Source organism: Rutilus rutilus, assembly GCF_951802725.1.
Source record: "Rutilus rutilus genome assembly, chromosome: 14".
Taxonomy (NCBI): Eukaryota; Metazoa; Chordata; class Actinopteri; order Cypriniformes; family Leuciscidae; genus Rutilus; species Rutilus rutilus.
In genome coordinates this window covers 4,489,188-4,503,892 of record NC_140219.1, presented here as the reverse complement: position 1 = coordinate 4,503,892, position 14,705 = coordinate 4,489,188, and the positions used below count along the sequence as shown (strand labels likewise).

Below are 14,705 nucleotides of genomic sequence, written 5' to 3'. Positions count from 1 at the left end.
CAGAAAATGTTTCTGCTGGCCTTTTGTTTTGCAAAACAATTTTAAGTGTATAACCAGAGTTCTTTATATGATGCGACACTTAATCCTGTCAAAAATATATATAATTTGTATGTAGTTTCTTTTTTTTAACTCAGAGTGTCGCTGTTTACCTGCAAAACCATGTGTGTGTTCAGTACACATCTCTCCACCCTGTTTATGATGTCATACAGTTTCAAGCTCGTCTTGTTATAGAAAATCGTCGACGGTGAGCGAAGGACTATTTCAGACATTGGATTTATGTGTACACTTATATTTCTTTTACATGTTACTTGTATATCTGGATTTAATTTCTGAACAATTTCTGAAACATTTTAAACATTCTGCTTTGCTGGCGAGATGTTTGGCCTTTTGTTCTGCGTGCTGATGGCGCACACCGCTTATGGAGACGTGAGCTATTCTTTCCCGGAGGAGATGAAACGCGGATCTGTGATTGGAAATATAGCAAAGGATCTCGGACTAGATGTGAACAGGCTGTCATCTCGTAAGGCTCGCATTGATACTGAAGGTAACAGAAAACGATTCTGTGACATTAATCTGAATACTGGGGAACTGACCGTAGCGGAGAGAATCGACAGAGAGGGGCTTTGTGGAAAGAAAGCTTCATGCGTTATTAAACAAGACCTGGTTTTGGAAAATCCTCTTGAATCACATCGTATTAACATAAACGTTCAAGATGTAAATGACAATTTCCCTTCGTTTAAAAGATATGTAATAAAACTTGAGATCAGAGAGTCGGCTGTAAAAGGTGCACATTTTTTGCTCGAGGAGGCTCATGATGCAGACATAGGGACTAATTCGGTTCAAACGTATAATTTAGGGCAGAATAAATATTTTGATTTGGCTGTTACTGCAAAAACAATAGGGAAAACGTATGGTGAGTTAGTACTTAACAGAGAGCTGGATCGTGAGCAGCAGAAAGAGGTGACTTTAATTCTTACTGCGGTAGACGGCGGGACTCCACCGAGATCAGGGACTGTAGCCATACACGTCACTGTGCTGGATGCTAATGATAATGCTCCAGTCTTTAGTCAGGCCGTCTATAAAGTAAGTCTGCCTGAAAATTCTCCTGTAGATACTGTAGTGGTGACAGTGAGCGCTACTGATGCCGACGAGGGTCAAAATGGGGAAGTGACCTATGAATTTGGGCATATTTCAGAAAATGACGTGACAGTTTTTTCTCTCGACCAAAATAATGGAAGAATAACTTTAATTGGGTCTCTTGACTATGAGGATGAATCCTCATTTGAGCTACCAATTCAAGCCACCGATGGACTTGGCATGGTATCATATGCAACAGTTGCTATTGAAGTATCTGACATTAATGATAACTCCCCCATTATAGTTATTAAATCACTAAGTAGCCCCGTTCCCGAGAACGCGTTACCCGGTACAGAGGTTGGCATCATTAATGTACAGGACAGAGACTCTGAGAATAATGGACAGGTGCGCTGCTCCATTCAGCAAAACGTCCCATTTAAACTCGTTCCTTCAATCAAAAACTACTATTCTCTGGTGACCACAGGTGAATTAGACCGCGAGCTGCTCTCTGATTATAATATTACAATCACTGCTACTGATGAGGGCTCTCCGCCTTTATCTTCCACTAAGAATATTCACTTGACTGTAGCTGACGTGAATGATAATCCACCTGTATTTGAGGAGCAGAATTACAGAGCTCATGTGCAAGAAAATAACAAACCGGGCTCCTCTATTTGTTCAGTATCAGCTACAGACCCGGACTGGAGACAGAATGGCACTGTAGTTTATTCTCTGTTGTCCTCTGATGTCAATGGCGCACCGGTGTCCTCCTTTCTATCCATTAACGGAGACACCGGGGTCATTCATGCCGTGAGGTCGTTTGATTACGAACAGTTGAAGAGTTTTAAAGTGCTCGTGTTAGCCAGAGACAACGGTTCTCCTCCTCTGAGCAGTAACATGACCGTGAGTGTCTTCATATCGGATGAGAATGACAACTCCCCTCAGATATTATACCCCTCTCCGGAAGGAAACTCCTTCATGACCGAGATGGTTCCCAAAGCTGCGCAGGCGGGCTCCCTGGTCTCCAAGGTGATCGCCGTGGACGCGGATTCTGGACAGAACGCGTGGCTCTCGTATCACATTATTAAAGCGACTGATCCGGGACTTTTCTCTATCGGTGTCCACAGCGGGGAGATCAGGACGCAGCGGGACATTTCTGAACCTGACAACATGAAACAGAACCTTATTGTGTCCGTGAGAGATAACGGGCAGCCCTCTCTCTCAGCCACGTGCGCGTTGTATTTACTCATATCAGATAACTTGGCTGAAGTTCCAGAACTGAAAGACATGTCTCATGACGAGAGCAGCTCCAAACTGACGTTTTATTTGATCATCGCGCTGGTGTCCGTTTCCACTTTCTTCCTGACCTTCATCATCATCATCCTGGCCGTGAGATTTTGTCGCAGGAGAAAGCCCAGACTGTTGTTTGATGGAGCTGTGGCCATTCCCAGCGCCTATCTCCCTCCAAATTACGCAGAGGTGGAGGGCGCGGGAACTCTCCGCAGCACTTACAATTATGACGCGTACCTGACCACGGGCTCGCGCACTAGTGACTTCAAGTTCGTCAGATCTTATAATGAGGGCACACTGACTGCTGACCTGACTCTGAAAAAGACTCAGTCCGCTGTGGATGATCTTGAAGGACTTGATCCGGAAATGAACGATTCGTTCCAGGTAGGACTAACAAAGTATTTATGTTTTAATGGTCTGAGCTTCCATAATAAATGTGTATTTGTTTGATTGACAACAGGCTCTAAAAAAGATAACTTGAAGATTTTCTGAGGGTGAAATTGATGTCAGAAAAGTATTTATTTGTATGTTTATAAATATTTAATGATATTTTCATGATATTTAAGTCATGATTCACAAATTAATTCACGAATCTATGTTTTACGCATTGGCTCTTTTATTTTATTTTTTTTTATTTTTTTTATTTTTTTTATTCTTGTCGTTCTCCTTTCTCTTTCCCTGTCTCTGAACTTTCTAAAGTCAAATAACTTGCTTCATCCTTTTGGAAGCTTTTTTTGTTTTGTTATCTGAGTCAGCATACTCTCTGATAACGACGTCTTTTTTCCTTGATTCTCGGTTTTAAGTCATGCGATATGGCTTGTCTCTGTGTATTATCATCATCATGTTTCATTACCGTTTTTTATTGGTGTCTGAGGCCTTGATATCGAAAGGATTGACGATATTTGCAAATTATTTAGAAAGTTACAAAAATTAAAAAATGGAACTTGTTTGAACTTTTTTTAATGTTAATTTGCTTTTAAATTATAGAATTTTTTCTGCCTTCTCTGTAACTTAATAAGAAATTACTTTGTAGAAATTATTCTGTAGCTTTTGCATTAGGCTACTTTCATCATAGTATCCTTAATATGAATTTGTTTAGCAGCTTCATTTTAGTAGACTTAATTACAAAAACTTTTAAAAGACCTGTGTGACGTTAACTTGCGTATGAAATACAGTTATTGGAGTGCAGGACAGTGTATCTGTTTTTTAGGTAGTACTATCACAGTAGTTTTTTTTTAAGAATAGTTTGATTTACGGATTTTATATGTATTTGTGTTCTGAACTAAGTGCATTCTTTGGCAGCAGACTCTGTTCTTGACAGATCTTTTGTCTCTTTCATGTACTTTTATTGTAGATATATGAGTGAAATTTTGACATGAGAGATGTATCATGAGTTAAGTTGTCTTCAATTTTATTTTTATTTAATTAATTTTTTTGGTCATGTGGGCAGTTTTAAATCATAAGGTATGATTCACAAATCGATGTGTTTTTACTTATTTAGGTACTTGTATTTTTTTCCCACTAGCTACTGTTTTGGATTTAAATAGGTTAAAAGTTGATTGTTGGTGATCTTTAGAGGTAAGAAATCTAATTCCTGCTTCACTCTTGAATAATCTTTCTTTCTAGCTTTTTTTTATTATTATTAGTTTTAAATATTTTTTGGATCATTAGTAGACTATGTGTGTCCGTGTATCCTGCTATTTGTAATATGATCTATGAATGTTAATATTTTAAGTAGTTTTACGTTTTCTCTCATCGATGTCTCCTTTTTGCATTGATGGTATATAGATGGAATTAAAGTCGGATGACAGAAATATGCCATTAAGTGTGATTTTGTAAATGTCCAATAATGTCCTTGTAGTCTGTTTGGAAATAGCATAGAGCTGGTTTTCCCTGTCGCTGTCCGTGGTGCTGCACTAGCGTTTACTCTGGTGTATGAGCGTGTTGCTCTTTCCTCTCCTATATTATACCTCACACAACTCTATCGTGCTACATCTTTTCTTTTCTTTTTTAATACTACACGTTCTGTGGTCGTACTTCTCTCACACTCTTCAGAAAATGTTTCTGCTGGCCTTTTGTTTGCAAAACAATTTTAAGTATATAACCAGAGTTCTTTATATGATGCGACACTTAATCCTGTCAAAAATATATATAATTTTTATGCAGTTTCTTCTTTTTAACTCACAGTGTCGCTGTTTACCTGCAAAACCATGTGTGTGTTCAGTACACATCTCTCCACCCTGTCTCTGATGTCATACACAGTTTCAAGCTCGTCTTGTTATAGAAAATCGTCGACGGTGATCGAAGGACTATTTCAGACACTGGATTTATTTGTACACTTATGCTTCTTTACGTGTTACTTGTATATCTGGATTTAATTTCTGAACAATTTCTGAAACATTTTAAATGTTCTGCTTTGCTGCTGAGATGTTTGGCCTTTTGTTCTTCGTGCTGATGGCGCACACCGCTTATGGAGACGTGAGCTATTCTTTCCCGGAGGAGATGAAACGCGGATCTGTGATTGGAAATATAGCAAAGGATCTCGGGCTCGATGTGAACAGATTGTCATCTCGTAAAGCTCGTATTGATACTGAAGGTAACAGAAAACGATACTGTGACATTAATCTGAATACTGGAGATCTGACCGTTGCGGAGAGAATCGACAGAGAGGAGATTTGTAATGAGGGGCTTTCCTGTGCTCTTAATTTTGAATTAGTTCTAGAACACCCATTGGAGATACACCGTGTCACAATACAAATACAAGATATTAATGATAACACGCCAACATTTCCTAAAGACACGATAAAGCTTGAGATAAGTGAGATATCTAGTAAAGGTGCGCGGTTCCGCGTGAATGAGGCGCATGATGCTGATATAGGACAGAACGGTGTACAAAGCTATTCGATAGAAAATAATAACCATTTTCTTTTATCTGTAAGTACAAAGGCGGATGGTGGCAAAAATATTGAGTTAGTGTTAGACAAAGAGTTGGATCGTGAGCAGCAGAAAGAGGTGACTTTAATTCTTACTGCGGTAGACGGCGGGACTCCACCGAGATCAGGGACTGTAGCCATACACGTCACTGTGCTGGATGCTAATGATAATGCTCCAGTCTTTAGTCAGGCTGTCTATAAAGTCAGTATGCCTGAAAATTCTCCTGTAGATACTGTAGTGGTGACAGTGAGCGCTACTGATGCTGACGAGGGACAAAATGGGCAAGTGACTTATGAGTTCAGCCGAATTTCGAGAATTGCGAATGTACTATTTGCTCTAGATCAAAACAATGGAGAGATAAAAGTTAAAGGCCCCATTGATTTTGAGGAAGCATTAAGGTATGAAATGCTTATTGAGGGAAAGGATGGCGCTGGTCTTTCTTCTGACACTAAATTAATCGTAGAAATTACAGATGTTAATGACAATGCCCCCATTATAGTGATTAAGTCTCTGAACAGCCCTGTTCCCGAGAACGCGTTACCCGGTACAGAGGTTGGCATCATTAATGTTCAGGACAGAGACTCTGAGAATAACGGACAGGTGCGCTGCTCCATTCAGCAAAACGTCCCATTTAAACTCGTACCTTCAATCAAAAACTACTATTCTCTGGTGACCACAGGTGAATTAGACCGCGAGCTGCTCTCTGATTATAATATTACAATCACTGCTACTGATGAGGGCTCTCCGCCTTTATCTTCCACTAAGAATATTCACTTGACTGTGGCTGACGTGAATGATAATCCACCTGTATTTGAGGAGCAGAATTACAGAGCTCATGTGCAAGAAAATAACAAACCGGGCTCCTCTATTTGTTCAGTATCAGCTACAGACCCGGACTGGAGACAGAATGGCACTGTAGTTTATTCTCTGTTGTCCTCTGATGTCAATGGCGCACCGGTGTCCTCCTTTCTATCCATTAACGGAGACACCGGGGTCATTCATGCTGTGAGGTCGTTTGATTACGAACAGTTGAAGAGTTTCAAAGTGCTCGTGTTAGCCAGAGACAACGGTTCTCCTCCTCTGAGCAGTAACGTGACCGTGAGTGTCTTCGTATCGGATGAGAATGACAACTCCCCTCAGATATTATACCCCTCTCCGGAAGGAAACTCCTTCATGACCGAGATGGTTCCCAAAGCTGCGCAGGCGGGCTCCCTGGTCTCCAAGGTGATCGCCGTGGACGCGGATTCTGGACAGAACGCGTGGCTCTCGTATCACATTATTAAAGCGACTGATCTGGGACTTTTCACTATCGGTGTCCACAGCGGGGAGATCAGGACGCAGCGGGACATTTCTGAATCTGACAGCATGAAACAGAACCTTATTGTGTCCGTGAGAGATAACGGACAGCCCCCTCTCTCAGCCACGTGCGCGTTGTATTTACTCATTTCAGATAACTTGGCTGAAGTTCCAGAACTGAAAGACATGTCTCATGATGAGAGCAGCTCCAAACTGACGTTTTATTTGATCATCGCGCTGGTGTCCGTTTCCACTTTCTTCCTGACCTTCATCATCATCATCCTGGCCGTGAGGTTTTGTCGCAGGAGAAAGCCCAGACTGTTGTTTGATGGAGCTGTGGCCATTCCCAGCGCCTATCTCCCTCCAAATTACGCAGAGGTGGAGGGCGCGGGAACTCTCCGCAGCACTTACAATTATGACGCGTACCTGACCACGGGCTCGCGCACTAGTGACTTCAAGTTCATCAGATCTTATAACGAGGGCACACTGACTGCTGACCTGACTCTGAAAAAGACTCAGTCCGCTGTGAATGATCTCGAAGGACTTGATGCAGAAATCAACGATTCGTTTCAGGTAGGATTAACGAAGTCTTATATATATATATATATATATATTGGGTTTACAGAGTGCTTTCATTGGTAAAAAAGTTATCTTGCTGAACAGATTACGTGACTCATTCAAGTGCTTTTTGTAGATTTGAAAATTTTTGATGGTCAGTTTTAGATCTGAAAAGTAGCTACTTTAAAACTTATTTTTACCTTTATTTCCCCACGTTGATATGTTCATGCGAGTATTTTATAATACATCACCCACAAGAGGCTCACATCGTGCACACGCAAATTGTGATAGATTGGACACGCATTTTGTTTTGGATCTTTGTAAACAATGGCCATATTGTGCAAATTACTGTTGAATCTGATCTTGGGGAGGCACATTTTCCTTGAATATAATTCGTTATTTACTTTGTTTTTATTAAACAGGGTTTCAGAAATGGTAACAATCCATTACATGGAAATTATAGTGGTGCCCTGGATAAAAGCATTCAATGTGATCCCACGCAATGTGGATCATTGACAATGTTTTCTATATATATTTTTAATTTACAGTCTTGCATTCCTAATGTTGTCTGTTATGTGAAATAATTGTTAATACTTGTTGTTAAAGGTCTTTAAATTCGTAATTTATGATTTTTAAACACCAGTTCACTGAGATAATACGTTTAGTAGGAATGGCATATTTCTGTTTACTGTCCATGGTGCTGTACAGGCAGTGTCTGTTGCTGGTGAGATTTTGCTCTTATATGATGTAGGTCTGTATACAGTCGTGTTTTTTTACGAGTAGATGTTATAGAAATTGAGCTGGTTCTCTTTTCACATCCTCTGAGAATGTTTGGTTATGTCAGGCCTTTTGATATTGTGAAATAATTAATTTGTAATAAAAGTGTTTTATTCATGTTTTGACATTATGTCAGCCCTATGAGAGTTTATGCATGGACCATGTTCAGAAATTTGAGTTCTCTTTTACACTTGGATTCTTTATGACATGGTTAAATCTGTGTTCTTGAGATTTTGAGGGACTCAGTGTGGACGTGATTCTTTTCAACTATGACATGGGAAGTTAGTGTTTTAAAAATATATATGCTCTGGACTTACAGACTGAATAAATATTTATATCTGAATAGATTGCTTTCACTTACAATTGAAGATGTTGAGGTTTACTTTAAAGTCTGAGAAGTAGCTTCATTGTTCTATTTATGATTGATATTTAGATTTCTGCTCATGACTGAACAAGTCATGAATGTTCCATTAAACGTTGTGTTTATTATTTTTTTCCCCATTCTATTCAGTTTATATATATATATATATATATATATATATATATATATATATATATATATATATATATATATATATATATATATATCATTTACATTGTATCTAACTGATTGACCCTTTAGCTGTTTAAAAAAATGTCTGATTAATAGGCCTTATTCACCTCTTCTTTCAAAAATCTTTGATTTTTTTTTAATAGGAAGGAAAGCGAGGTTGTGAGGGATAGACATACATCTCTTCAGTGGGTTGTTCTATTTTTCAAGGTGTTTTTGGATTATTCTGCTGATGAAACACTGCAAAAATATCTTTCCAAGAAACTAAAATAGACAAAACTCCAGACAACATGAGCTGTGGAAAATAAGTGATCTCAGCTTCATAGCTTTTTCCAGAGGATGCCATTGAAAACACGGTATGTCCATCCCTCACAGACTTGCTTTCATACCCGTCATGGCGATGCTCTGAATAAGGTATATACCTCTATCTGTCATAAAATAGCTTTTGAATCCTTTATGGAAATAAATTCAACTACAATATGCCATCTTTAACTAATATTGTAGATTCAAAGAACTTTAAGTTGTATATTTTTAAAGAAAGGAATCTGATATGTCTTGTTCTGTTGGCTAATCGTTTTTTTTTTTTTTTTTTTTTTAAGGCCATTTTAACTTTTTCTGTGACATCAGTATATCTGTGCTTGGATTATGCATTTTGTAATGCTACAAAATTATATTATTTTTTTGAAGTAGTTTAGGTATTATGTTCCCAATTAAATTTCAAGGGGCAAAAGGGAAGTAACGTTTTAAAGCAGTGACAAAGAGAAGGTTTGAGCCGTTCTCAGTCCCAGCACTCAGTACACAAAGTATGATTTCCAATTAAATTTATTTACAATAAACAAGTGATAACATAAATACAGTGACAAAAAAGAACTCTAAACAAACAATTCCAGCAAAAAAAAAAAAAAAAAAAAAAAAAAGGAGAGAAAATAAGCATGTTCTTCAGGAGCGGGTAAGGCCAAAACAACAAACAAAAGATCCCTACTGTAGAAGGAAATCTAATTAACCTGCAAAAATAAATACAAATAAACAACAGCACTCTAACTTTACTTCCTAACTAACAAAAACAGGAAAAAATGAGATCAAAAGAAAATGGCACCCGTCTCCTTACTGTTTCAACACTCAATAGCGGACACATAACTCAAAGCTGTGCACTACAGCCACAACACATTTAAGTTTGATTTTAAGTTTAAGCTTAACACATAAAGCTGCACACTACAGCCATAACACCACATTTAAGCTTAAGGCACACCAACAAAAACAACACTCTGGGACTGGCAACGTCTTAACACTCTCAGGCTCTTGGGAGAACAAATATCTCACTGGCTCTCTCTAGTTCTGCTTAAATACTGGCTCCTCTTGCCATTGATGAGGAGCAGCTGGTAGGTCCCATCACCTATAGATTAGGACAGGGAGGAGCACAGGAAATTGGACAGAACATACAACAAAAACTACAACTCCCAGCAGCCCGTTTGGTCTATTGGCAGCACACACAGTACATCAATGAATGACACATACACCATATTTGTAAAACACAAATGCTTAACATTAGGGATTTTCTCATCAGTGTCTTCTTTAAGTGAAATTTGCTTATAAAAGCAGTTTCGTCTGTCAGGAACGTTGTAAGCACTCTTTTAGTCTGGTTAGAAATAGCAGGGTTTTCCTGTTGCTGTCCATGGTGCTGCAATGTAAATTACTCTTGATGTTTGGAGTTTTGCTACTACATAATGTAGCTCCTAACTCTCTTCTTCTTCTTTTTTTTTTTTGGTTGGGGTGGAGAGATAGACTACTAAAATTTTGAGGTCGTGTTTATCTTCCACTCGTCGGGGAATGTTGCTGCCAGCTCTTGTTTAGCTATAAAAAAATGTAACCGACACCTTATAATGTCATAGAAATTGTTGTTATGCAGTAACTTCTTTTTACTCATAGTGTCGCTGTTCACCTGCAAAACAATGTGTGTCTTCAACATCTCTCCACCCTGCTTCTGATGTCATACAGGGTTTCAGTCTCGTCGTTACAGAAAATCATCGACGGAGACTGATTGCTGCTAATGCTGTCCTTCTAGCTATTATTCTACATTGAGTTTTATATTTATGTTTTCTTTTACATGTCAAGTGTTGTATTGCTGGATTTAATTGCTTAATATCTGAAGCATTTTAAACGTTCTGCTTTGCTGCTGAGATGTTTGGCCTTTTGTTCTTCGTGCTGATGGCACACACCGCTTATGGAGACGTGAGCTATTCTTTCCCGGAGGAGATGAAACGCGGATCTGTGATTGGAAATATAGCAAAGGATCTCGGACTCGATGTGAACAGACTGTCATCTCGTAAGGCTCGCATTGATACTGAAGGTAACAGAAAACGATACTGTGACATTAATCTGAATACTGGAGATCTGACCGTAGCGGAGAGAATCGACAGAGAAGAGATTTGTGGAAAGAAATCTTCATGCGTTATTAAACAGGAGCTCGTGCTGGAAAATCCTCTTGAATCTCGTCGTGTCAACATTAATGTTAAAGATATAAATGACAATTCTCCTCTGTTTAAAAAGGACTTGATTAAACTCGAGATCAGCGAATCGGCTGTAAAAGGTGCTCGTTTTGTATTGGAGGAGGCTCATGATGCAGACATAGGAACTAATTCGGTTCAAAATTACAATTTAGCGCAAAATGAATATTTTGATTTAGCTGTTAATGCAAAAACAACTGGGAAATTTTACGGCGAGTTAGTACTACAAAAGCAATTGGATCGTGAGCAGCAGAAAGAGGTGACTTTAATTCTTACTGCGGTAGACGGCGGGACTCCACCGAGATCAGGGACTGTAGCCATACACGTCAATGTGCTGGATGCTAATGATAATGCTCCAGTCTTTAGTCAGGCCGTCTATAAAGTCAGTCTGCCTGAAAATTCTCCTGTAGATACTGTTGTGGTGACAGTGAGCGCTACTGATGCTGACGAGGGACAAAATGGGGAAGTGACCTATGAATTTGGGCATATTTCAGAAAATGACATGACAGTTTTTTCTCTCGACCAAAATAATGGAAGAATAACTTTAATAGGGTCTCTTGACTATGAGGATGAATCCTCGTTTGAGCTACCAATTCAAGCCACCGATGGACTTGGCATGGTATCATACGCAACAGTTGCTATTGAAGTATCAGACAATAATGATAATTCCCCCATTATAGTTATTAAATCACTAAATAGCCCCGTTCCCGAGAACGCGTTACCCGGTACAGAGGTTGGCATCATTAATGTTCAGGACAGAGACTCTGAGAATAACGGACAGGTGCGCTGCTCCATTCAGCAAAACGTCCCATTTAAACTCGTTTCTTCAATCAAAAACTACTATTCTCTGGTGACCACAGGTGAATTAGACCGCGAACTGCTCTCTGATTATAATATTACAATCACTGCTACTGATGAGGGCTCTCCGCCTTTATCTTCCATTAAGAGTATTCACTTGACTGTAGCTGACGTGAATGATAATCCACCTGTGTTTGAGGAGCAGAATTACAGAGCTCATGTGCAAGAAAATAACAAACCGGGCTCCTCTATTTGTTCAGTATCAGCTACAGACCCGGACTGGAGACAGAACGGCACTGTAGTTTATTCTCTGTTGTCCTCTGATGTTAATGGCGCACCGGTGTCCTCCTTTCTATCCATTAACGGAGACACCGGGGTCATTCATGCCGTGAGGTCGTTTGATTACGAACAGATGAAGAGTTTCAAAGTGCTCGTGTTAGCCAGAGACAACGGTTCTCCTCCTCTGAGCAGTAACGTGACCGTGAGTGTCTTCATATCGGATGAGAATGACAACTCCCCTCAGATATTATACCCCTCTCTGGAAGGAAACTCCTTCATGACCGAGATGGTTCCCAAAGCTGCGCAGGCGGGCTCCCTGGTCTCCAAGGTGATCGCCGTGGACGCGGATTCTGGACAGAACGCGTGGCTCTCGTATCACATTATTAAAGCGACTGATCCGGGACTTTTCACTATCGGTGTCCACAGCGGGGAGATCAGGACGCAGCGGGACATTTCTGAATCTGACAGCATGAAACAGAACCTTATTGTGTCCGTGAGAGATAACGGACAGCCCTCTCTCTCAGCCACGTGCGCGTTGTATTTACTCATATCAGATAACTTGGCTGAAGTTCCAGAACTGAAAGACATGTCTCATGACGAGAGCAGCTCCAAACTGACGTTTTATTTGATCATCGCGCTGGTGTCCGTTTCCACTTTCTTCCTGACCTTCATCATCATCATCCTGGCCGTGAGGTTTTGTCGCAGGAGAAAGCCCAGACTGTTGTTTGATGGAGCTGTAGCCATTCCCAGCGCCTATCTCCCTCCAAATTACGCAGAGGTGGAGGGCGCGGGAACTCTCCGCAGTACTTACAATTATGACGCGTACCTGACCACGGGCTCGCGCACTAGTGACTTCAAGTTCATCAGATCTTATAATGATGGCACACTGACTCCTGACGTGACTCTGAAAAATACCCGATCCTCTGATGATCTTAATGGCATTGCCGAGGGAATAGAGATAGTTTCACAGGTATGTTAATTTTTATTATTTTTTTTGCCTCAAAAAGGATTTTATGGTTAAGTGAGTGTAGCAAAATCAATTTCGAAAATATTATATTGAATAAGTTCGTTCAAGCATGAAATTGAAAATATTAGGATCTTTCTATACAATTTAAGCATATTTATACCGAAGAAAAACGTTGTAATTTGTATACCTTTTTTTCTGTGGTGTAACATCTACACTCAAACATATGTGAATATGACGTTTGTCATTTTTTCGCAGGTGTATTTCCCATATTTTGAATTGTACTTGCATTGTGTTGTGTTTTAGGGTTAAAAGAATTGTCCATAGTATGGTGGCAATTAGTTTCCTGTTTTGTTTGCTCTGTTATTGTAATTTTTAACTCGTTTAGCACATCTGGAGTTTATTATACTCTGAATAATTGTTTTCATTTATTTATTTTAAGTCCTTAATGGCTGTTACTTAGCAGTATGCTATTCATTTTATATGTAAAAATGAGCAAACCTTGATGGCTTATTCCATGGCACAGAAGTTGTTAATATACTAATAATAATAATAATGTTAAGGATTTTTGGAAAGAAGTGCAAACTTATAACAACTGTAGAATATCACTTCCATGTACCTTAAATGGAGTCTCTGTAACAGAAAAAAAAAATGCAGATTTATGGAAACAACATTATTTTAATCTGTTTAATTGTGTCCAAAATGATCTGTATAAGGTGGGCATTATTGAGGGTAATGATCCAATAGTGATTGTCACATTAGGTGTATCAAGCTATAAGCAGGCTATCTGACAACAAAGCAAGTGGCCTACACCATATCTCTGTTGAACATCTTAAATATGGAAGGTTAGCCCCCCTTTTAGCTGTCTGTTTTACTGGTTTCATGATTCATGGTTCTTACCAGATTCAATGCTCTGTTTTGTTAGGGTCAGTTATTAAGGACATCTCGAATGGTATAGTTTAGATAATTATAGGCCCATAGCTTTAGCCAGTTTTCTATTTAACGTTTTAGAAAATATCTTGCTAGATAGGAGAAATGTGTTTATTAACTCTGCAGACTGGTGTTAAAGCCAAACATGGAACTGATTTGTGCATTATGCCCTAAAGGAAATAGTAAATAAGTATAAAGATAAAAACTCATCAGTTCTTATGTGTTTTATTGATGCATCCAAAGCTTTTGATTGAGTTAACCATGAAAAGTTATTTCTTAAAATGAGACAAAGATGGGTGTCTGAATACATTGTGAGAATTCAGTCAATGCAAGTAAAATGGGGCAATAAAGTTTCTGTCCCTTTGGGGGTTAGTAATAGTGTGAGACAAGGAGGGATTTTGTCCCCAGGTCTTTATGTGGATGATTTATCTAAATGCTTGAAAGCTTGTAACACTGTGTGTATGATTGGAAATATCTTAGTGAATCATATTATATATGCAGATGATCTTGTGGTTTTTAGTCCTAGTAGTGCTGGTCTCCAATAGCTTCTAAACATATGTCCTGTCACTGTGAATGGCTCTGATATTATACAATGCTAGTAAGAGTGTTGTTATGATTTGCAGAACTAAGGAGGATAAACATTTAAACTTTCCAGTTTTAAATTGTCTGATACGATTCTTACTGTGTGTGAAAGTAAAATTTCTTGGACATTTTATTACTAAGCACATGACAAACAATCAGGATATTG

At 39.0% G+C, this 14,705-nt stretch overlaps 2 protein-coding genes across 7 annotated transcripts in view; both read left to right on the top strand.

The window, feature by feature from the left end:
- The window catches only part of LOC311303879 (protocadherin gamma-A11-like), a gene marked incomplete at its 5' end in the record, with an annotated part of 224,513 nt that overhangs the window by 88,604 nt on the left and 121,204 nt on the right, over positions 1-14,705 (top strand). The window contains one exon of one of the 6 annotated variants that reach the window (XM_084430618.1): positions 4,679-7,170. The exons of 4 other annotated variants lie outside the window; for them this stretch is intronic. In XM_084430618.1, the coding sequence (XP_084286744.1) occupies positions 4,774-7,170 (2,397 nt within the window). Of the gene's footprint in view, positions 1-4,678; positions 7,171-10,166; positions 13,034-14,705 lie in introns of those variants that run through there. One more of the 6 variants, XM_084430622.1, reaches the window with a different exon arrangement.
- On the top strand, positions 327-3,285 carry LOC311303889 (protocadherin beta-15-like). Its single transcript, XM_084430638.1, has one exon. The coding sequence runs from the start codon at positions 376-378 to the stop codon at positions 2,815-2,817; it is 2,442 nt and encodes an 813-aa protein (XP_084286764.1). The 5' UTR covers positions 327-375; the 3' UTR covers positions 2,818-3,285.

Coding starts and splice junctions, on each gene's coding strand:
- LOC311303889 (XM_084430638.1), top strand. CDS start 376: ATGTTTGGCCTTTTGTTCTGCGTGCTGATGGCGCACACCGCTTATGGA.